Source organism: Zingiber officinale, chromosome 1A (assembly GCF_018446385.1).
Source record: "Zingiber officinale cultivar Zhangliang chromosome 1A, Zo_v1.1, whole genome shotgun sequence".
In the NCBI taxonomy this organism is placed as follows: domain Eukaryota; kingdom Viridiplantae; phylum Streptophyta; class Magnoliopsida; order Zingiberales; family Zingiberaceae; genus Zingiber; species Zingiber officinale.
In genome coordinates this window covers 144,713,470-144,737,736 of record NC_055987.1, presented here as the reverse complement: position 1 = coordinate 144,737,736, position 24,267 = coordinate 144,713,470, and the positions used below count along the sequence as shown (strand labels likewise).

At 40.9% G+C, this 24,267-nt stretch overlaps 2 protein-coding genes across 3 annotated transcripts in view; one reads left to right on the top strand and one right to left on the bottom strand.

Moving 5' to 3' along the window:
- LOC122010811 (RHOMBOID-like protein 5) overlaps positions 1-16,183 on the bottom strand; it is a 34,944-nt gene extending 18,761 nt beyond the window's left edge. The window contains exons 1-4 of one of the 2 annotated variants that reach the window (XM_042567287.1): positions 15,787-16,183; positions 14,002-14,165; positions 12,461-12,624; positions 12,111-12,370 (exon numbers count right to left, since the gene is read on the bottom strand). In XM_042567287.1, coding sequence (XP_042423221.1) covers positions 12,111-12,370; positions 12,461-12,624; positions 14,002-14,165; positions 15,787-16,073 — 875 coding nt within the window. In that variant the 5' untranslated portion in view covers positions 16,074-16,183. The remainder of the gene's footprint in view (positions 1-12,110; positions 12,371-12,460; positions 12,625-14,001; positions 14,166-15,786) is intronic. The other variant, XM_042567293.1, reaches the window with a different exon arrangement.
- Positions 16,184-16,524: 341 nt separating this feature from the next.
- LOC122037443 (UV radiation resistance-associated gene protein-like) lies at positions 16,525-23,292 on the top strand. Its single transcript, XM_042596922.1, has 6 exons — positions 16,525-16,909; positions 17,501-17,707; positions 21,251-21,431; positions 21,869-22,032; positions 22,200-22,430; positions 22,942-23,292. The coding sequence occupies exons 1-6, from the start codon at positions 16,685-16,687 to the stop codon at positions 23,056-23,058; spliced, it is 1,125 nt and encodes a 374-aa protein (XP_042452856.1). The 5' UTR covers positions 16,525-16,684; the 3' UTR covers positions 23,059-23,292.
- The last annotated feature ends 975 nt before the right edge of the window (positions 23,293-24,267 follow it).

The window sequence follows — 24,267 nt, the reverse complement described above, 5'->3', positions numbered from 1 at the left end:
TCAAAAATATTTTCAAACATGGTTTTATCAAATTATAAGTTAAACTTGTTTGTTTTCAAAACTTTCCATTTTTAGATTTTAAAAAAAACAGTTTTGGCCTTAGACTAGTTTGAATCCTTAGAAAGCATGTACCCATAGGACTAGTTTTTGAGCATCTCACCAACACCTTAGGCTTACCTTACTTGTGTTTGACAAACATAGAAAGGGGTGAGATGCATAGGCCAACTGTCTGGACTTAAGATGCTTATTTCAGTGCATCAGCATAAGTCTGGACGTTAAATACAAATCAGACAGTAATCAGATTAAGATCATCAGTCAAGTCAAACACTGACTGCTTATAATCACCTTAACCTGACTAACCAAGTGAAAGCTACTATCTTCTGATAGTTAGTTAGTACCTAATTGGTTAGACAGCTGTTTAATTTTAAGTATCAAGTTCAGGGGGAGAAATTAATTAAAATTTTGTGTGTTTGAAAAATGCTTTTATACATCTATTTTAAAACTAACTTATTTTTAAACACCAGTTTTCAAAAAGTTAAATTTAACTAAGTGTTTGAAAAACTTGGAAGTTTAATCCCACCTAATTTTTAAACCTGATTTTAAAAGTTGCATATTGCAAATTTAAACTTATTCAGTTTTGTAACATATGCTTGAAAATTAAACTTTCCAAACTTAGCTTTTATCAAATTAGCCTTTAACAAATTTATTTTGGCTAAAATTTTACTTCTTGAAAAATTAATTTTACTTCTTGAAAAATTAATTTTACTTGTTTAATTCTTGCTTTGTTTTGAAAAATCAAATTTTAAACTTATACTTTTTAAAATTTAAACTTGACTCCCCCAAGTCAACTTGACCATTTTTTTGATTTTAAATTGTGCGTTTATCAGTATCTTTGAATTTTGAATCAGACTTAGATATTCTCCAAAATTAGCTGTTTCTTAAATTTTTACAGTAACTCTACACTATGCTTGTTTATCCTTGTCTATTTTTGATGAATGTCAAAGGGGGAGGGTTAGGTGGTTAAGTTAGCTAAACCAAATTGAAAACACTAAAACTAACTACCATGTACCTGTTTTACTTATTTCACTAACTTAACCAGGTTATCATTCCATCAAAAAGGGGGAGATTGTTGGTGCGGGTAGCACTAACGGTTTAACCTAGGTTTTGATGAATGACAAATAGGTTAAGTTAGTTTTGTTGTTGTCTGACACTTTGATCGAGTGTGCAGGATAAGTCCAGACAGGTCGACGGGCTGACCGGATGTCTGGCACGAAGTCCAGCTAGGTCGCTGGCAAGAAGTCCAAGCGGGTCGACGGGCTGACCGGACGCTTGGCAAGAAGTCCAGCTAGGTCGACGGGCTGACCGGATAGCTGGCGAGAAGTCCAGACGGGTCGAAGGGCTGACCAGACGTCTGGCAGGTAAGTAAGGTAAGTCACTGGAGGGGAGTGACTGCGAGGACGCGTTCCCAGGAAGGGAACATTAGGCGTCGATCCGGCTTAGATCCATTTCGGATATCTAAGTCGAGATCGTGACTAGATTCCGGTCTCGGAAAGACGGAATCTAAGTCATACTCTTCTATTGTTAAATCATATTACTTTAGTTGTGCTAACAATCTGTGTTGCAGGGTATATTTTGCCTCGGACTAACCTTGTTTTGCAGGAGAAGGAATCTCTGGAAAAAGGTGGTCTGAGCGCCCGGAAGGGATCCGGGCGCCCGGAGGTGAATTTTAACCAGGCCGAGTCGTCGTCACGTGGAGTTCGCTGATTAGACCTGCCACGTCGCACCAGGGCGCCCGGAAGGAATCCAGGCGCCCGGAGCAGCATATAAAAGAAGCCCCAGGGGTAGAGCTTCAAACATAACTTAGAACTCTTCGACTGCTTGCTCTGCTACTCTGTGCTCCAGCGACACTAACAAAGCTCCGACAACGCGCCCTTGCTCTTTAAGTTTTCTTTTCTGTCGGTATAGCTTTGTGTTTTTTCTATTTAGCATTTCTTGTACTCCTTTTTGTAATCATATTCGAATTGCTAGTGATTGCCCAACGAAAGTGGTCAAGGACCACGGGCCTTCGAGTAAGAGTCATCACAGGCTCCGAACGAAGTAAAATCAATTGTGTTCATTTACTTTTCCGCTGCATACTTTGACATTCGAGTTTTTTTTTAATCGATATTCACCCCCCCCCCCCTCTCTATCGAACGATCACGGTCCTACAATCTCTTCTCATATGTATGTATATAAAAGCAGTACCAATAGTTTGCTAGCAATTGGTAATCTTTTTCATTCATTAGTAGAAGGTTGGATACTATTTTTCTTTTCCATTCATTAGTAGAAAGTAGATCCTCAATAGTTTCTGTAATCTTTTCTCATATGTAATCTTTTTTCAATAGAAAGCTGAATGTTATTTCTCTTTATTTAAGCTGTTAATTTTTGTGCTATAGGTGAACATGGCTTCTAATTGTTCAGGAGAATCTTACAATTCAAAAAAACCAGGAAAAAACAAACATCAATGGTCTACTAAAGAAGATGCTGCACTTATCGAAGAATTGATGCATTAATTATGTAGGAACATCTACTTAATACTGATAGCCTTAGTATCACCTCAAGTCAGCAACCCTAGATGCTTAGTTCCAAGTGGGCACACCCTATCCCAATGTTAGAGACAGGATACGTGTTACTTGCTATGGAGAAACTTGACAGAGCGCTAATATTCGATAGGACTATGATCCTTCTTCTCAGTTTAAGTTCTAGAGACCCGAGAGACCGTCCTTTTGGAGTCATCCTGAATCGTCCACTACATAGAAAAATCAAGCATTTGAATCTCTCAAATACCCACTTAGTGACCATATTTTTCAACTACTTTGTTCATTGCGGTTTGATAAAATTTGATTTGATTTAGTTTAGTCTGATTTATTCTATTCGATTAAATTTAATTTGGTTTAATTCGATCTTGTTTAATTTAATCAGGTTTAATTTGATTTAATTGGGAAGAAGAATAAAATTACTTAAATTCAATCATAAGGATATTTTTGTCCGTTTATAATAATATAAATTACATTCATTATCAAAAATAATGAACACAAAATAAAAGAATGTAATCATCCTTTAATCAAAGATTACATGCATAGTAAATAACTTTTTCACCAAACGGAGTAATGCAATATTAATTACATTACAAATTTGATTATATTACAAGCTTAATTACGTTACCCCTAACCAAACGCAGCCTAAGTTTCTACCGCCTTTCTACACTTCTTTACCACTAAATTTCATATTAGCTTCAAACAATCACACTCTTTTCTTATGTTGCATCTCTACTCCTGATCCTACTCTTGACTCAATCAATTTGCCCACTTGACCTAATTAGTTTATCTGATTCGATTAGCCTGTAGTCTGGGAAGTGGAAGAATGGTCCATCATTATCTAATGTTACACTAGCGCTCTATGTTCTATTATATACAAAGAAGCTGCATATACTTATAGTAGGTGAACTCGACAGAGTTCAACTTCTGCCGAGCGGCTACCTCGCTCGGCCGAATAGCAAGTCTTGATAGTGGCAGGGTGGAACTTCGGTCGAACAGACATGCAAAGGAGCATCGAGGTTCTGGTTGACCGGCCGAGATACTAGAGCGACGAATCAGCGACCGAGCAGCCAACCCGCTCGGCCTAGCAATACAGTACATTGATATCCAACGACATTCTTTTGAGAGTTGGTGCCGCTGACACCAAGCATGGACAGCCAGAAAATCGTACGGCGAAAACTTCCACTGTCACTTCAAAAATATGCTCGGCCAGTTAAGGTACTGTATCAGGGACACTTTACTGATAAGTCTTTTCAGGGAAAGCTTTAAGAAGCGTGCTCACCTTGGGAAGTGTGCCCCGGGACGAGTTCTTCTCAACTCGGAAGCATCAGGAAAGCTAATCAAATGAACGATCGAGCTAAGCGAGTTTGACATTCAATATCAACCCCGAGCGACAATCAAGGCTCAGGCCTTGGCGGATTTCGTCATAGAGGTCCAGAGTGTCAAGCCGGAGGTAACATGGAAGATACAGGTTGACGACTCGTCCACTCGGCAAGGCAGCGGAGTCGGCATACTGCTTATCTCACCACAGGAGGATTGGATGCAGCTCTCCGTTTGGTTGGACTACCGAGCCACTAATAATGAAGCTGAATATGAAACATTGATAGTCGGACTACAGGTAGCTCGGCATATTGAAGCAGTCAAAGTCCTCATCCACTTGGGCACTCAGTCGGTTGTTCAGCAGCTATCCGGGACATTCGAGATAAGCAATGCCCAACTCAGGCTCTATGCGGAGGCCTTCGAGAAGCTGAAGACCCACTTCCAGGATGTCATCATACAAAAGATCCATCGATCGGAGAACCAGGTGGCAGACGAGTTGGCAAAATTAGCCAGTTCGTTATCGTCGATCGTGATAGGGCAACCGATCGAACAAGTCTCGCTCGTGGCGCACATCGACCGGATAGAAGGAATAACCTTCCGAAACGACTGGAGAACGGTCCTAATAGAGTTCTTATGGTCGGGAGCTACACCTGCCAATCTGGAGGAAGCTCGCTTGTTGAAGAAGAGGGTCGGATGGTTCACCTTGATGGGGGACTAGCTTTACCAGAGTCTTCTCCAGGCCCCTCTTCAAGTGCGTCTGATCAGAAGACATTGAGTACATTCTGCGGGAGGTGCACTAAGGCTCTTGCGAAGGTCATCCGAGCGACCGTGCATTAGCCTGAAAGATACTCCTGGCCGGATATTTTTGGCCGACTCTCCAAGAGGATGTCGCTCGGACCGTGGCCACCTGCTTGTCCTGCCAGAAGTATCACAACCTGCCTCACCGACCGATCGAGGAAATGAAAACGTCCACAGTATTTTGCTCGTTCGACCAATGGGGCATGTATATCGTTGGGTCATTCCTAATGACGACCGGTCAGCAGAAGTTTCTGCTCGTCGCGGTCGACTACTTCTCTAACTGGGTGGAAGTCGAGCCGCTTGCAAGAATAGCCGAGCAAATGGTCATCAAGTTTGTTTGACGGAACATCATTTGCCGATTCGACATCCCACGTCGAATAGTATCCGACAATGGAAGACAATTCGTCGGTCAGAAACTCAGAGAATGGTGTGAGGGTTATGGCATCCAACAAGCCTTCACCTCTGTGGCCTACCCTTAGGGCAACGGGCAAGTCGAAGTTGTCAATCGGGAGATCCTCAGAGTTTTATGCGCTCAGCTCGGCCACGTTGGAGGTAGCTGGATCGACGAGCTCCCTAGTGTGTTGTGGGCCCTCCGCACGACCCCGAAGGAGGCGACCGGTGTAACCCCCTTCCATATGGTATACGACGGCGAAGCAGTCGTCCCCATGGAGGTCGGAGTAGAATCCGATCGGGTGCAACACTACGACGAAGGAAACGCAGAACGGAGGCTCATGGAGCTCGACTTGGTGGACAAAACGCGGGCGAAAGCAGCGGTTCGGCTAGCGGTGTACCGACAACGGATAAAAAAAAACTACAACCGTAGGGTGATCCCGAGATCCTTCCAGGTCGGCGATCTCGTCTGGAAGAAAGTGAAGTCGGTCGGCGATGTCACCAAGCTTGAGGTCCCATGGGCAGGCTCCGTTCGGGCGCCTACTATCTGGAGGCTGAAGAGGAAAGGCAGCTCGAGAGGCCATGAAGCGCGAATCATCTCCAACTCTATAGGGTCGGATGATAGGTGTGCAAGTGAATTTATGTATTCTTGTATATGTGTTTCCCGAAAGCAAGCCAAATATAAATAAAAACAAAGGCCTCTTGAGATACGTCTCCGTCGACGATTGAGCGACAACCTTAAATCCGAGTTTACATAAACGGTCGAGCGGCGACCTTAAACGCGTGTCTTCGTCAACGGTCGAGCAGCGACCTTAAACGCGTGTCTCCGTCAATGGTTGAGCGGCGACCTTAAATGCGTGTCTTCGTCAACGGTCAAGTAGCGACCTTAAACGCGTGTCTCCGTCAACGGTCGAGCGGCGACCTTAAATGCGTGTCTCCATCAACAGCCGAGCGACGACCTTAAACGCGTGTCTCCGTCGACGGTCAGGCGGCAACCTTAAACACGTGTCTCCATCATCAGTCGAGCGGCGACCTTAAACGCTTGTCTCCGTCGACGGTTGAGCGACGACCTTAAACCCGGGATCACATCAATGGTCGAACGGCGACCTTAAACCCGGGAGCACATCAACGGTCGAGCGGCGACCTTAAACCCGGGTCTACATTAACGGTCGAGCAACGACCTTAAAACCACGGCTCAGTGAGAGGGCAAGCGTCGATGAACAACTGACCGTGAACCCGGGTAACCCAAAAGCTCGAAGTCTTCAAGATATAGTGATCGTTCGGCATTATTCTTCATGATGCTTCCGTGACCGATCGGAAGTCCGTAGAATCATGATGGAATTCCGAATGCAAAAGAGATCGGTCGGCTGGACAGACTAATTATGGATGATCGGAGTGACGAGGCCACGAGTTGCAATACTCAAAAGAGTTATACAAGGAGATAAAGCTTGTCCGAACGAACAAGAATCCATTAAGACTTCAAAATTTTACAAGTCTTCAAAATTTTACAAGACTTCAAAAACTTCACAAGAGCTCTCGACCTCACTCAAGGTAATCCAGGACATAATTAGGTAGTGACTAGGTAAGCTTGTCCCAGCTTATGATGTTACTGGTCAGAGCTGCCGACAGGTAGCCTCCCTCGCGGAGCTGGTCGATTGTCCCATCGATGGCCAGATCGAAGAGGCGCAGAGCCCGATCGACGACCTTCTTGTTGAAAGCATCTGAGCGGACGTAATTCTTCTTCATAGCCTCGAATCGGATAGGCTCGGCTTCTTGGTAGGTCTTCAAGGCCGCTCGGGAGGCCTCCAGCTCATCCTTAGAGGTGGCCAGCGCAGTATCCTTAGAGGCGAGTTGGCCGCGAAGGACCATTTCTTCGGCCAACCGGCTGTTCCACTTGGCGACCAGGAAGTCCTCAGCTTCCTTAAGTGTTTGGGCAAGGGCCTGTGCCTTCTTATTCTTCACCTCGAGGTCTTCGATGGCCCGATTCTTCCTTGCGTTGGTCGACTCAATTTTATTATCGAAGGTGGAGATCTGTTTATTAAGCCAATCCAGCATCGTGGCCTGCCCGACGCTCTTGGCTCATTCGGCCTCGAGCAGTTTGTTGTTCTTCTCCAGAGCGGCCCGCAGTTTGGCCACCTCGGTGTTCGTCTGTTCTTGAGCGGTGGAGGATTAGCCACTCGACGCCTTCATTTGCTTCACTTCCTCCTCCAAAAAAGCGAGCCTTTGGTACATAGCTAGACTCTCCACCCAGTACTGCAAACAAAGCAAATATAAGCGCCGATCGGAAGTAAACTATGCAAATGCAAAACTTACCCCAGTAAACATCTGGTTATGGCTGTCCGCGAGTGCCCTCGGAGGCATCACCGCCGCATGGGCTCGGGCATCTTCCTATATTTTGGCGACGACCCTTGGATGATGATCTGGTGCTCCAGAACTCGGGACTTGGCGCTGGATTCACGCCATTCCTCGATCGGCAGATGCAGAATCGCCGTAATATGACGTTGGCCGCTCGGGGCTAATTGTGCAGAAATGGCCCTCCCAGACGGGCGTGATGAAGAAGTCGGCCGGATGCCCAACTTCTTAGTCTTCGATTTTGGTGGCAGGAAGGCCACCGGCGACACGCAGACTGTTCCCTGAGGCAGACCGGATAGGGAGGGCGTCTGATCCGACGACTTAGGAACAGTGGACTCTTGGACGGGAGCAGAGGTCGACGTCTCCACCCGTTCGGTGGACCGCACCCCGGAAGTGGCGGAGCACGATGAAGGCTCTGCCCAACGCCTCTTGCTCCTGGTCAGTGGCTTGTCTGAGGAAGCTGAGCCCGAATCCCCCTCAACTGGAATGATTGGCCGTCGTTCAGAAAGAGGTTGGGAGCCACCGGTTGCCCTGCCACTTGCTAGAGCGAGAGCCACCTCGCTCTCGTCCTGCGGCTCCTCTTGTGAGTCGACCGACTGTAGGCCTCGGCTCCCCAGTCCTTTCACAATGGTTGCGTTGATCGTGGCATCCGCGAGCTTCGTCTTGCCAGCCAGACGTGCGCGCAAGATGACTTCGGCTGCACGAAAGGAAAAAAAATCAGTTATAATCAAAGAAATGAGTAAAGTGATCGCATATCTAGGCTGAATGGGAGCCGGGTGCGGATCGGACTCAAGCCGAATATATAAAGGACACCCTCCAGCAGCAGCTTGTGGATGTCATACTTCTGACCGGCCAATATCGCAGCTGCATTGAGGTAGTCCGATTGGCTCTTGTACTTCTTCAATGGAGGTTGAGCCGCCACGTCGAGCTACCAGGAGGTGGGAAAATCCGGCCGCTCGAGAAAGCGCACGAAAAAGAAGTACTTCTTCCAGTGTTTGTTGGAGGTCGGTATTTTATCAAAGAAAACCAAGCCCACTCGAGCTTGGAAAAGAAAAGTCCGCGGCTCAGACGACTTGGGATAATAAAAGTAATGAAAGAGCTAGGGAGTAAGTGGAATGTTGTGCAGGCGAAAAAGAATCACCACCCCGGACAACAGCCGAAAGGAGTTCGGCACTAGATGATGGAGGGAGACTCCAAAATACTTACACACTGAGGAAAAGAAAGGGTGGATGGGAAATTGCAGACCAGCTATAAATTGATCTCGAAAGAAGGTGATACAGTCGGGCGGCAGAGAATTCGGTCGATCGAAAGAGGAAGGAAAGATGATTTCATATTCGGGAGGAAGCTCAAAAGCAGCTTTCAGACTCTTAGCATCGCCGGCGTCAAACCGGGACTCAGTAGAAGTGTACCAGGGCCCTAAGATACCGGCGAGAGACTGCGATGAACTTGCCATTGCAAAACAAGAAGGAAAGAGAAGGAGTAAAGTGGTGGAATGGTCATCGGAATACTGATACGCCGAAAAACTCGAGAACAAGGAAGAACAGATGCCAGAAGACGTGAAAACAAAGGGAAACGGGGAGAAAGCTTACTGGACAGAGATCGTCGGAGGATCAGTAGAGGAGAGATGTCGCCGAAGCATAAGGAAGCTAGCGTCGAAGAGCACGAAGACGAGGATGTGAAGAAGCGGCGACACGCACGGGGTTATAAGCCTCGGGGTCGGTCGACCGGAGCCGTCCAATCTAGGTCGTGGAAACTCAAGCCAAGATCTGACCGTTGAATTTGAACCGTCAACATCACATCACAGCGGATATCCGCCTATCACGTCAGGCGTGCAGCGGCAGTGGGAAGGACACGTGGCGCATCACCACAGGTCGGCATTTAATGACGACATGGGAACACACTCAGCCTTAATGCGCAGGGATTTGCATGATTTCCCAGAAATCTGGCTGACATCAGCCTGGCTCACGTTCGCCCAAGACAGTCCAAGCAAAGATTTTACAAGTACAAACCTTCGTTGTGCCGATCGGATTGAGGGAGCATACCTACGGCCGAACGACTAGCTTCAACAGGCCAATCGACAAGGAACAACGATGCATATGCCAAGGTTGATGCTGAAGGCCGATTGGGAGGAAACTTGCTCAGACAATTGTCCAGTCAGTCGGACTTGCAGCCTCCTTCGACTAGACTTGAAAGGGAGGCATGTGATGCGGTGATAATGAGGGGCCTCACCCCGTTGCCACGGTGGAGGTCAAAGTCAAGGCGGTCAACACGTAGATTGCATCGACCGGTCAGGCGAAGCATGCCCCGATCGGGGAGAGGGCTCCGACCCATCGTCGCTTTCGACACAAGGAGCAGTCAAACGACCAACGCTCAATGAACGAGCAACTTCTTGGCTCGGCAAGGCACCAATATTTGTCATCGGTGGATGGAACTACGGCCGGGCGACTACCCCTCTCCGCTAGACAGCCGAGCATGACATCGACAGAGTTCAACTTCGGCCAAGCGGCTACTTCCCTCGACCAAATAGCAGGTCTTAACAGTGGCAGGGTGGAACTTCGGTCGAGCAGACACGCAAAGGAGTATCGAGGTTCTAGCTGACCAACCGAGACACTCGAGCGACGAATCACCGGCCGAGCGGCCAGCCCGCTCGGCCTAGCAATACAGTACATTGATATCCAGCGACATCCTTTTGGGAGTTGGTGCCGCCGACACCAGGCATGGACAGCCAGAAAATCATACGGCGGAAGCTTCCACTGTCACTTCAGAGATATGCTCGGCCAGTTAAGGTACTGTATCAGGGACACTTTATTGACAAGTCTTTTCAGGAAAAATTTTAAGAAGCGTGCTCACCTTAGGAAGCGTGCACGCACTACCGAAGCTCTAAATAAAGGGGGTCCAAGTTGTTGGTGCGGGAAGCATCCGACGATCGAACCTAAGTTTTGATAATGACAAAGGGTTCAAAGTTAAGGTCATTTATGGTCTAACGTGTTTAAATGAGTTTGCAGGAAAGTCCTAAGAGTACTTAGGCAAAAGTCCTAGCTGCGGTTAGGCAGATGAAAACCCCTAGGGGACGGTAACCCTAGGTCCTAAGGGCCGGTAACCCTAGGCGAAAAGTCTTGGCAGGTCGAGGGCTTCGGGCAAAAGTCCTAGAGTCGAGGACTCTAGGTAGAAAGTCCTGGTGTCACGAACCAGGTGGAAGACTGGACGGGTCGTGGAGCGGGCGTCCAGCAGAAAGTCCTGGAGCCTCAGGCGCTGAGCAAAAGTCCAGTCCGTCTGGAAGGTCGGTCTGGCAACAGGTATACTCTCCTAAGTGGAGTAGGTGAAGGTGCGTTCCCTGGTGAGGGAACAGTAGGCGTCGATTCGACCTAGGGTTTCCGGACGGAAATCCGAAGTCAGAACCGGACAATCCGAAGATTGTCAAATGATTTTTTTATCATGTCTGTGTTATGCTAACTTTGTTTTGCAGGGTATGGTTGGTTTATTAGACTAATGTATTTTGCAGGAAGCGAATTGGACATCTTTGTCTCGGATGAACAGTAGCCGAGGCGCCCTCCATGGAGCTTGGAGGCGCCTCGGGTCACATGCGAAGACCTCCTCGCAGCAGGGCGCGAGGGCGCCCTGGACACTGGTGCGAGGGCACCCTCCATGGGATTGGAGGCGCCCTCAGGCGGATAAGCGGCGACATGTTCAGAGCTCATCCACGCTACGGAATCGACGAGGTTGAGGGCGCCCTCCATGGTATTAGAGGCGCCCTCCACAAGCCTTATAAGCATGTCTCGAGCAACAGCTAAAGAACAACAACAAATAGCGATCTTTTTTCCGTGTGCTGCTCAAAGGACAATTTGATAAATCTGTGAGAAGACACCGACGACCCGAAGTTTTAAATTCTATATTTTCTGTTGTCGGTATAATTTCATTAATATTTAATATTATAAATCTAAATTGTAATTTTCCAAGCTTATAGTGATTGCCCAAAGTAAACGCCCAACGAGCGTGAGCCTTGGAGTAGGAGTTGCCCAGGCTCCGAACCAAGTAAAACCAACGTGTCATTTCTTTTATTGCTTTTTCCGTTGCGTATTACTCGATTGCTTTAAACGAACGAAATAACCACGAGCACTATTCACCCCCCCTCTAGCGCTTTCGATCCAACACAAGCATCAACGGAGACATGCGATATTCATTGTTTGCACTACAATCTTCTTGTTGCTCCACTTTCCACTTCATCGCACTTCATCGCCGGTGATTGACTTGAGCATCGGAGGGCCAACGCCGAGGACCCCTTCCCTGGTTCGGTACTGACGTAGTTCGTGTTGCAGGTCCGAGCGGAGTCCACAGGAGGTCAGCATGAGCGCCATATCCCCAGCTTTCTGTCTCTTCGACTTTCAGACAGGATTAGTAGGTAAATCATAGAAGAGAGAAATTAGGACAGAATCACATTAGGTGAATCAAGGTATTGAGAGGTCAATTTGGAGATGATAATTTACTTCCTTGAGGCTAGGGCTCCCTTCAAACTAAATTCTCATAGCTGTGCGGGGCCTATAATGTAATTTAAACAGTGTTACATGCACAAATCTGGGAAGTACCTAAGAATACTGGTGTTTCCAAACCAATAATTCTAGCATTTACGAAAGCAACAACTTGGATAAAAAATTCAGTGAGTTAAAAAAAGATTACCCGATAACCAAGAGGACAAGGGATGTAAGACACAATAGCAATTGGTAAATTTTGAACTTTGGTCTTATAAGTCCCATGTTATAGCCGGGAGGGATGTGCTTACGACTGATATATCCATACTGAGGACGCATTAGAAGCACAAAACCAAGCAAAAAACCAGAAACAAATCCTCCAATATGGGCAGAACTATCCACATGAGGAACCGCTCCAACAGCCATGTTAATGCCAATTACAAGTAGAAGAGTAAAAAGGGCTGTACACTGAAAAGGAATTTTCAAGTTATAAGTCATTCAAGAGTCTATGTAGAAGGCCATAACTGAGATTCTGCAACAGTGAGCAGATTAAGTTACCTTATTAGAGTAAATTGTCCAATTTGTGATTAGTTCAGAAAGCATAGCTCCTAACAATCCAAAAAGTGCACCTGACACGCCAACTGATATGCTTAATTTGTTAGAAACACAGGACACCAAACTTCCACCAAGGCCAGAAAGGAAATATAATAATCCAATCTTCACTGTTTAAGAAAAATGAAGGAGAAGATACATAGTTCAGTTTTCGAACAAAGAAAAAGGGAGCAAAAGAGTCAAAAGATTGAAAGATACAGCAGAAGTACTATATTCATCACCTTTGCAATTATTGGATGTCATTTTAGCTGTTACATTTGATGAGTCATTACTTATTTTGGTTGATTCTTCCTTGTCCTAACATACTACCTGTGATAAGTGTTAGCTACAAGTGTCTATTTAGTGGAGAAATGGCTCTACTGTGCCAAAGCACCCCTATCTCTGGTACATTTATACTAGGAGGCTCAATAGTAGGTACCTCAGCAATGGAAATACAATGATTCATTGATACGGATTACAGATGAAAAATGAAAAAGAAAAAAAAGGAAAGTGCATTGACAAAGCATAATTATGGAAACTCTTGAAGAAAGTCAGTATGGCTAAATGAGTAAAGACAGCAAATTAGTCTCATATATAGAACCAATCTTTTGAAGAGGGGTCGAATCCTTTGCAAACTCAGATTGTGCAGGATGTATTACAGATAGCCTACATATGGGGAAATTTAAGCACATGGACAAGTAAAATAAATAATAGATCATAGCACATAATAGTGCATGAGCAAAATTCCGAGTCATTGCCTGGGGAACTTTTAAGTTAATCTAGTTTCAAAGATTGATAGAAAACTTGCAATCATCACTTATCATCCAATAATACTTTATAGTGATAGATTTAATCCTATTCAGCATGACAGGATGAAACATGTACGAATTGATCAAAGCTTGATAAAGGAGGAGATTGAAGAAGGAATAAAGATTCTTATCTTCCTACAACTAGTTAAGAGGTGTTTACCAAAGTCATGCTAAGGTTGTGATTTGAATCACTAAGCAGTAAGCTCTAGAAACATAGATATTTTGTTCACAAGCCTGAGAGAGAGTGTTGGAAAATTGGCTGGAGAACACAAATTAATGGATTGATTAATGGAATCATGCTTTATTTTTGTTCTTTTAAAGTTATTTTTTTGAGGACTGCATTCTCCCATAATTATGAGATTTGCCCCCCAGTTAGGGATCCTTTCTATTTTTATCTAGGAACAATAAACACATACCTATTCCTATCAAAGAGACGGAATGGATGTAGGATTCAAAGACGCACACACAAAGAACCTAAGACTGATGTGTTTTTGATGCTTGATATATGATTCAAATAAATTTTTTACCATAGTTTAATAAAATGAATGTGGCATATCTTGACTATTTCAAGTATTTGTATTGAAAGATGTTGAAAAAGTGTGACGAGTGTAATTAGCTTGGAGCGAAAAAATCAAAGAGGGATGTGGTGGATTACTAAACAAATAGAAGATTACTGACTTTTGATTCACATCTTCTTACCAAATCCAAATTCTTCTTCAAGACGGATGCCAGTGAATAAGAGACTAAACAAATTAGCAAGCAAATGCACTACCCCAGCATGCAGACACATGCAGGAAACAAGCCTCCATCTTTCCCCATCCATCACTATTTTCTTGTAATCAAGAGCTCCCAATTTATCAAGCCTGCAACAGTAAAAAGATAAAAATATCACAAACTGTTAACAAAATGACACAAAGACAAGGCATCTCTATGTTTCTGGATTCCTGTGATTAATTATGCAGCCCCCAAGGTTAATAAATTATAAAAAAAAAGTTTATTTAAAAAAAAAAAAACTACCAAATAATTAGGTGGTTAGAGTTGAAATAATTAAAGTCCATGGTAATGACAAAAGTAATTAATAAAAAATTCAATCAAAATCATTATGTGGCCTAAATAAATAAAGGAGCGGAAAATCCTACTAACATGTAGCAAAATTCTCAAGAGGCAAAAAACCATCAAAACAATGTTGTCTCAATATAAGAAAGAAAAGTAATTTATGCTATCTATAGCCACAATTACCAGTAGATTAATTGGGTTATTTTAGTCTAAGCAGTATCCACGATCTCTCTCAAATCTCATTTGATATCTCTCAATGACAATGATAAGTTTTCTCCACTTTTCTTTCTCAAGTTTTCTAAATCCATCATTGCTAATCTATCAGTTCATATTCCATATCAGCAAGCAGTGAATGACAAGCAACAAATGACGAGTAACATTCTTCTCCTATCAAAATTTGAACCTAATGCTAGTAATTTGACGGTTTATATCTGTTAGCAATGAGTGACTATCTATACTCTTTCAATTGTTTCAATTTTGATAAGTGATGGTGTCTTCTAATTCTAAAATCCTAGCAGCTGTACCTTGACAAGCTCCACGTTTGCAAGCCTAGCCAACTCCATCTGTGAGGAGTCAGATAAAGGAAAGCTAGGGAGAAAAGAATGTGGACCTCATACCCCCCATCCCCACTCCCCAAACACAATTTAAAATCATGTGTTTGCCACTAGATGAGAGGATAAGATCTCTGTAGCCAAGCCTAGATAATTGAGTCTCAAGGCTTGTTGTAACAAAAAAAATGGGAAAAATACAAGAGAAAATGATTTCTTTTATGAAACACTAGACAAGGTTGAGGGCACTTTGTAAAAGTGTGAATTCTGTTCTCAGGATATTCTTTTCCTTGTTTCCTACTCTCTTCTTGATAATTTCCATCAAAGATTGGATAAATTTAGAATTAGCAACCTTGTAACTTGTCAGAGATATCCAATTGTTAATAATGAGTGAATAGTTTAGGAAAAGACCTATTTGAAGTATTTGTTCCTATAGAAGATTTGGGATCGGTTAACTTTGGGTTGAAACATTGGAAGGGGAGCGGGACAGGGAGGAAAATGCTCAAGAATTATACATGAATAATTAATCACTGATGATAATTTTTCCTCTTTCCCTCCAAATAATTAATCACTCTTGATATTTTCTTTCTTCTTTCCCTCCCTTCTCCTTTTCCCTTCTAGTTATTCAAGTACCCCTGAAGCAGGGGTTTGCAAAACACACAACTGAAAATACATGTTATAGTCAATTATATGTCCTTACTATCCACGGTTGTTATGATCTTTTGATTTGCTCTTCTACATTCTCCGTTTCATGTGGAGACATTGATAGACATATTTCTTCAATCGGGCTAATGATTTAGCATAGCAAGTAGAAAATGTGCCAAAAAGAATAAACCTTTTTTAAAAAAAAAACAGAATCTTGATAGGAACACAAGCTCACGTTTCAGCGGTAGGGCCAAGGAGCGGGTTGACGAAGAACGGCTCAAAGGAAAATCGACCAAGAGAAGGGTAGAAGACGCAATCGGTAGCATCGTGGTCCTTGGAGGAGGGGCAGTCGTTGACAAACATTGTGAAGGCGAAGGCAAAACTGAGGACGAGAGCCATGAGGGGCATCAGCCACGGCACCCACTCCTGTGGCGGCGGCGGAGGAGGCGGGTAAGGTTCCAACCACTGCCCCATCCTGCCGGAGGTCTCCAAGTCAGGCACATACGAAGACTTCCTCCCCATCCTCCTAATTCCTCTACGACGGAGAAGACAGCAACCACGCAGAGCGGCCTGAGGAAAGATGCTGCGCGCACGCGGCTTATGCGGCGAGACGCCTAAAAAAAAGCAGGGGAGGCGTTTCACAGCTATACAAATTTATTATTAGATTTCTCTAACGCAATTAATTATTTATAAACTGTCAATTAATTATTTATAAATTATACAGTGATTGAATACAAAGCAACATATATATTTATAGACGTTTGAGAACAAATAAAGAAGCTAAGTAAGTGTGCATGACTTAGGATAAGTGGATAACTGTGAGTTAGAGGTAAATTTTTAAATAATATTTTAAAAGTCTGAGGGGGTAGTTTACAAAGAGATTAAGCTCTGGGAGCAGAATGAAAAATTTTCTAAACTAAAATAACCCAAAAAAAGAACGATCGGATCATGAAAGAGGATCCGATTCATTTTCTATTTACTGTGATGTGCTTAATTGATCTGCCTTTCGGTTCCCTTTCGCCGGATTTTCCCCGACCCAGAGCGATTCGCCTTCTCATTTGGTACCTCTCGGTCATCATTCGCCGATGAGCACCGACCCCGCTGCCCGGAGAAGATGAAGGACACCGACCTCGATGGAATTCGACCGGATTAGTCCACTTGATCCTTCCGCACGTCCCGAATCGTCGGAGTGGACCATCTTTGAGGCACACGAGATTAAGGGCGCGGACAACCCTAAAATCGTCGATTGGGAGGACCTGCAGCAGGAGCTCGCTCGTCTTTGGAGCCTCTCTTCGGCGCTTAAGAAGGCTAAGGAGAGGAAGGAGGCGCTTTCCCAGCGCCTGGAATCGATTATCGCGGTAGGCTTATCTTTCAATCAAAGGCGGCATCTGTTTAGGGTTTCGAATTAGCGTAAAGGCAAAATTACAAAATCTCGATTTCTACTTAGCATGGTTTTAGTTGAGATGCCAGGCTGGTGTTCGTTATTCTTGTGGAAAGTCCATAATAAATTAAATTGAGCAGAAGATCAGATGATCATACATTCCCATTATCTCGTCTTGTTGTAGCCCTTTGCAATTAGTGAAACTCGTGCATCACCATAACATTACATTCGAATTGTATACTCGTGTTGTATATTAAGAGCTGAACCTGGAATCATCGGAGGAGGAAGTTTTTTCCTTGTGTTTAAGAAATTTTAATTAACTAGCTAGTATAGTTGGGTTACATCCACCTGCCAATAGCTAGTTGCAACACCAATGCGTGTTTATCCTTGAATTAAAGCTGCGTTTTGTTTTTATTTGGTGAAACTTGAACATCATTTTTGTTTGTCTTCCTTTATTGTTCATTGGGGAAATAATTATATAATATAGAATATTTGATAGTTGAGTGAGTTCCATTTACCAGATTTTTGTTGTCTTTGCTGCTTTGTGGCACGGTGATGTGATGAACAGGCCAGGAAAGAATCAGTAAGTCAAAATAATGAGTTAGTGGAGATGCAGCAGACGCTGGAAGCTAAGAGACTTACCTTGGGAAATTTGTCTATGTACGTCAAGAAGACATCAGAGAATACAAAAAAAGGAAAGGAGCAACTTTACCATTCTACCAGATTGTTGTTAGTAGCTGGAAAGACGTTAGCTGCATCCCACCAGCAATTGCAGGTAATGCTATTACTGCATTTAGTATTATTGGAGAAACAACACTAAGTTCGAGGACAGAGCTTGCATTTATCTTTATCTAATTCTAGCTTGCCCAACATCTAATTTTTTTTTCATATGGAGCTCACAAAACTTGCTTTACTTACATTATTAAGGATTCTTATTTTGCATTGTCAATATCTAAATCTTAAAAAATCGTTATAATTTCTATCCACCAGCTTGACTATAATTAGGGTCAACTTTAGATTTACAAACCTAGAAAGGAGCTATTTTCCGTCATTTCAAGAAAAGGAACTAATGTCACTTTTGACCTACAATCCCAGTGCTTTGGTAATTAACTGAAATTTTTGTAAAGAGCCCCGTGAGTTTTCTTGATGTAAAAGAGACCTCTAGTAGGGAACACGACCTACCCGTGTTACTAAGGGTGAGCATTCGGTTAATTGCAGTCAATAACCGAACTGAATTAACCAAAAACCGATATAACCGATTTAATTTTGGCTAACTGAACCAAGTTTGCTAAAACCGAATTAATTGAACTGAATTAAAAAATAGTTATTTTGGTTAACACCAAATTAACCGAATTTGTTTTAAAAAATTATATATATATATATATATATACAAAATTAATAATTGAAATTTGATATTTTTTTAATCATAATTTGGCCTTAAAATAATAAAAACTACAAACAATATTAAATATAAAACATTAAACAAATATTATAAATTATATATAAAGCATAATAAATGAAATTCAAATTTTACTTTTTAAATAATTCAGTTAACTGAATGTTTTAACCCGAAAACTGAATCATAGGATTGTAAATGAACTAAATGTTCGTGAACAAACTTGGTGTTCGACTTGGTAAGAGCTTGTTTATATTCGTTCAATATACATAAGATCAATTAAATGAATAAGCTTGTACAACTCGTTTAACTAAGCGAACAAGTTTGAACACATATGTGTTCAGCTCGTTAACAGTTGTGAACAATGTTCATGAATCATTTTCATCAATAAAACTCTTATCAACTTGCCAAATAAATAAAGAAACATTCAAAATTAACAAACAAATTTGTATTATCAAGCTCAATAACTAATCAAACAAACTTAAAAATATAAAAGTTTCAAACAATTAAACAAACTTGAGTTGAGAGCTCGATAACATCTAAACGAACTGAGCTCAAGACAAACTCAAACTCATAAAAAAGAAACCAAGCCAAGCTTGAACAATCATTTTAACAATTTGGTTCATTTTAGGCTCGGCTTAGCTCAGTTATCTTGTCAAATAAGTTTGAACACCACAAAGCTTGGCTCGACTTGGCTTGTTTACAACCCTACTAAAACCAAACCGAATTAATCAAATTAATTGATATTTTTAAAAATAAAAACTGAATTTCCTAATTAACCGAACCAAATTTCTGAAATAAATCGGTTCGATTAGTTTTTTTGGTTTTACCGAATAGTTGCACACCCCTACGTGTTGCCAGGCACGATTGTGCCCCATTCCGGATGTTGGTGAGGGAGTCTCCAGCAGGGAACATGAGCTGGCCATGTTCCCTAGCACGGTCGTGGTGGCGGGCGGACGAGTTAGGTTTTGGGGCCCTGTTTTAGGGGTAGAAATGTCAATAAATGCCTTTTTGAATGTTTGTATTTTTTATATTATGGGTTTTATTTTCGTTTTTGGATGGTTGGGGTTTTTTAGACTATTTAAATCATTGCTTAGTTGGTTAGGGACTTCTGGATCAATAATATTTTTAGTTGTGCCGTTTCCTTTTACCTATTCCCTATTCCCTAGTATTCTATCGAATCCATAGGTTTTAGAAAATTGCTTCCGATATTCGTGCGTAAATCAAATAGTTTCCGCTACATCATTTATCCTCTCAAAATATACTAACATAAAGGCAAACACAACAATCTTGAACTTGTTTTTATTAGAAGGGAAATTTCACATACACAAATGAGAGTATTTGGTTTTCACTGGGCAATGTAAGAGAACCACTTGAAACAATTTAAAAGGTAAAGAATAGGAAATCCTTAAACTTTTAGCTACAGAAAAATTGAAAGTCTGCAAAAGTGTGACCTATCACTGAACTCCAAATTTAGAAAGTAATTGTAAGTGTAAGATGCAAAGTTGGAGCCAAGATCTGATCAGAGGTGCACTAAATTTGATAGCTGGGTTTGTTTCATTAGTTTTGATAGGTGTATTATCACCATGTTAAGTTTAAGAATTTGAGCATTGTGGTCTATGGTCTATAACTATCAAAGTTATTATGCCAGTTTCTCCTACTATGCCTCATTATATTGCCACTTGTCCGACTAGCGACAATTTTGTCATGAATATTGATATCAGGCCACTTGTAGCTAATCAACTATACTATATGCATTATGCAGTTTCTGAACATGTTTCATTGTAGCCAAGTTGATTAATCAATGAGCCAATCTACTAAGTTCTACCAATGAAAGAATATTCTCCAACAATTTAATATTGATCAGCACCATCAGGTTCAGTGCTTCATCTTTTTGTTCATGTAGTGCATCTCTCTCTATTCATGCCATTAGTTGTATATTTGAAAGTTGATAAAATGGGCAATGGTCCATAAAAATGAAAGTTTTTATACATGTAGTTGGTACAATTTGTGGAAAAATAAGAGAGAGGAGAAAGACAATCATGTAATTTATTCTCGTGTTAAATACACCACATGACACATGTTTGTTTAACATCTTGACAAATACATGAATAGTAATATCACGAGATGTAAAGAGGCATGGACTACATGATCTTAAATTTGATGCAAAATAGGAGGATGAGACAAGACTTTCTCATTGCTATTAGAGTAAAGCAATTGAGTATTGAGGATAAAGATACGAGACCTTGATTACTGAGATTTATTACTGATTCATATTCCAGTACAAAAAGTAAAATTAATCAGTCATAAACATTGTCATTTAAATTTGAAATTTTTTATCTAGCTCTGGATTATGAAAAGACAGAAATAAGGGTTAATGAAGAAAGAGAACTAAGAAGAAAAAAATATAACATTGTAGTAAAAACAGAAAATCCTATTGTAAGGGCTTGCTCTTGAAGTGGTGTTTTGTGAGTTGATGATGCAAGGTTGCAAAAATATAAAGAAGAAAATGAAAATTGTTTTCTCAAGTAACAATAACTAAGAAAAATTTAATCCATGAATGAATAACTATACGACACTGGTTGGTAATTTGCAGCTATAACTTGTCTTCCTCCCAAATGATCCCTCAGAGTTTCAACGAGTTAGAGAGTCACAGCCTCTGAACAGGCCTAAGCACCTTAATCTGACAGGACATGCCCATTTGGAGCCTGTAATTTGTCAATCTAATATTTTAAAAAAGAGGAAAACATAATTCCCTGTAAATATTAAAATGTTATGTTGCTTGTCATAGGTTGTTATTATGAATATTTAGCTGATTTTGTTACCTTACATAGTTGGACTTGATAAAGCTGAATTACTTTGTCATCTTGGGTCTGGTCTAATAATTCACAATATTGACCTACAGCTTCTTTTTTGTTTTAGGAAGCTAGCAAATTGCTATCTGGAGAAAGGGGTCATGGTAATCTGAAAAAACTACAAAAGTTGCTCAGGCTGAGGCAACAACATATGGTAACTGAAATTTCAACACTTTATCCAGTCAAGACTGTAAACGAACAAGCATTTTGGGAGACAACTGGTCCACAGCATAATGGCAAAATTTCAAGTATGAATTCTTCCTTTGCCAATCTAATTACAGAGGAGCCAACTTGTGCATGAAATATGGAAAGTACAGCAGTAGTAAATTGAATAATAAAGTTGATATATGGAGAAATGGTTTCAAGAGGTGATGCAGTGGTCAGTTGGAATTCTAATGCTGTGTTTCTGGGAATTGATTTGGTATAGGATTGACTTTCAGATTATAATGGAGGACCTTTATAGTATTTATTGAAATTTACTATCATGTTCAAAGAAAGTGATGTAATTACATCCAGTCTCTTTATATACTTTTTTACCAAATTATTGCATTCTACATGTGGCGACCATATTTAGTTATTTGGGTCAATATCCTATGTTTCCTTAGTCTTCTTTTTTCCCTTTTTTTGAAATACTTTATCTGCAGCATCGTTTCTACTTTACTGATATTAGTGAAATTTCTTTCAGGAGTTCCTACTGGATCAACCTCACTAATTTTTCCTAAACCCTCACACTTGTCATCATTGACAATACTAGGTCTTCGACTAACTATACTTCCAACAAATAAGAGTTACTTTAGCGACAAAAAAGAGATTCAGATGTCTGCAAGTGCCTTGGGTTACATTGCACATGTAAGATGCTTACTTTACTGACAATAAATAGTTTGTTCCATCTATTAAGCTATCTGTCTTGGATATATTAAAGCATATCTGAGCTACTTTCTTAATCGAGTATGCCTATCATATGTCAACAGTTCATGTGATGTTACTCATGCTTGTTTATTCACTTGTCTTTTCAGGCAGTCTTTCTTATTTCATTATACCTGGATGTTCCCCTTCGGTATCCCTTGCGCTTTGGAGTCTCACGTTCACATATTTATGATTATGCACCTCCAGTTGATAATGCTTCATCTGATCTGGTGGCAAACCCTGCATCCTCAAGCATGAGTTCTAAGCCCATTGAATTTCCATTGTTCCTAGATGGCCAAGATACCACAAGAGCAGCCTATGCAATATTTCTGTTGAATAAGGTTCATCTTTTATGTTTCCATTTTCATTTGTGTTTTAGTACAAATAGTTTCCTCCTCATATGACTGATATCCTAAATTCCTGTTTGATAACATTAAAGGGTAATGAGATGAAATAAACATTCGAGAATATGAATGTCACATTAAATCTTATGACTTTCATTTGGTAACCATTCATGCAGAATAGGTTATTGTACATTAATGCCATAAAACCGTAAAATGTATGATCATTGCATCTCTTCATACTGAGACTAACCTTGCAATCTTGTTCATTAGTTTCACTCTCATACACCCATTACAATTCTCATTCCATAAATATAGTTCTGGTTCATTCCATAAAATGTGATAAATAATGTTACACCCTCTATATACCTAGGATACTGAAGTAATGGCAGTGCTTGGTCACTGCAATAATAGTTGTGGAATGCTCATCTCTATCCAGTTTTTTAGAACATGCTCCATCCCTTAGATTGCGTCTTAATATTTTATGTGATTTCTCAGTTTTATACTGCAGGATTTGGAGCAGCTACTGAATTACATGGGCGCTGAAAGTTTGGGCCCGCGGCATGTACTGCCTAATTTAAAGGAACTTATGCAGAAAATCCTGTCAGAGGAATACATTAACGTGTGACTTTTTAACACGTTTGTTTTCACTAATTTCTTGGCAGAATGCTGAATGGCAGCAAAATTTGTTGTTTTTCTTCCCTCTTGGTGCTACTATTTTTAAAACTGGATCCGAGCAGACCAGTTCCATCCTGTCGCACCAGGAACCAGTTATAAATCTGGTACAGAAAATCAGTTTTATAAACCGGTAAAAATCGGGGTAATCGTTATTAAAAATGTAAACCAACACTAATGCCACAAATAGGGTTTCTATTTTTAGTTAGCATAAGATATCTAGTCCTTAACTGTTGTTTATATATAAAATATGTTTTGTCATATTAATCGATGACTATTGGAAATTATTTTAATATATAATTCATTAATTAAAATATTCATAAGACTAAGGTATATTTGGGACCAGATCTGTTATCATTATTATAATGTTTAGTAAATTGATATAAAATCAATTTATGCTATAAATTGGCTCTATGATGTTATTTCTCTTGTTAACTGACTCAGTTGGTCGAATAAATGGCTCGATAAAATTATCAGTTTGATTTTTAAAACATTGCTTGGAGCTGTTTGGGCAATAGTGCAGTGGTACGTGCCTTTACAGTTTTCAATTTTCAAATATTAGTTTTGGTTTTTTAAACGGACGGTTAAAAGAACGTTAAATTTTTAGATAATTTGATGTGATTGTTTTTTGATTTGTTTTAATGATTGATGAACAATTTCAATAGATTCTGATAGATTATCCCAAGATTATTCAATATAAGATGAATATCTAATCAACTAAAAAACATGATTTATAATTATAGAAATTAGAATGTTATATGTCTCATCTTGGTAATAGATGATTTTGAGTGTTTCTGTCAAGTCTGTTTTCAAGTCAATAAGAAAGAGATAAATAGATAAATTATAGATGACTATTAACTTTAGATAATTAAATAGCATATGGTATATCTCACTCTCACACTACTGTTGATGGTTTTTCCTCGGCTAGTTATCACAAATATATTGTATTATTAACTTAGTTCGAATGAACTACTTTTTAGATTATTGATGTTAGTGGAATATAGGCACGGGATTGATTTGCATCATTACTCCGTGAATTTGGATCAGGTGATTATAGGAAAGGCACATCTGTTAAATGTGAACATTAGCATGTCATAATCTTTTATAAAAGCTTTCTTTCCAGTAAATGAAAGATACAATATTCAAAAATAATATTTAATAT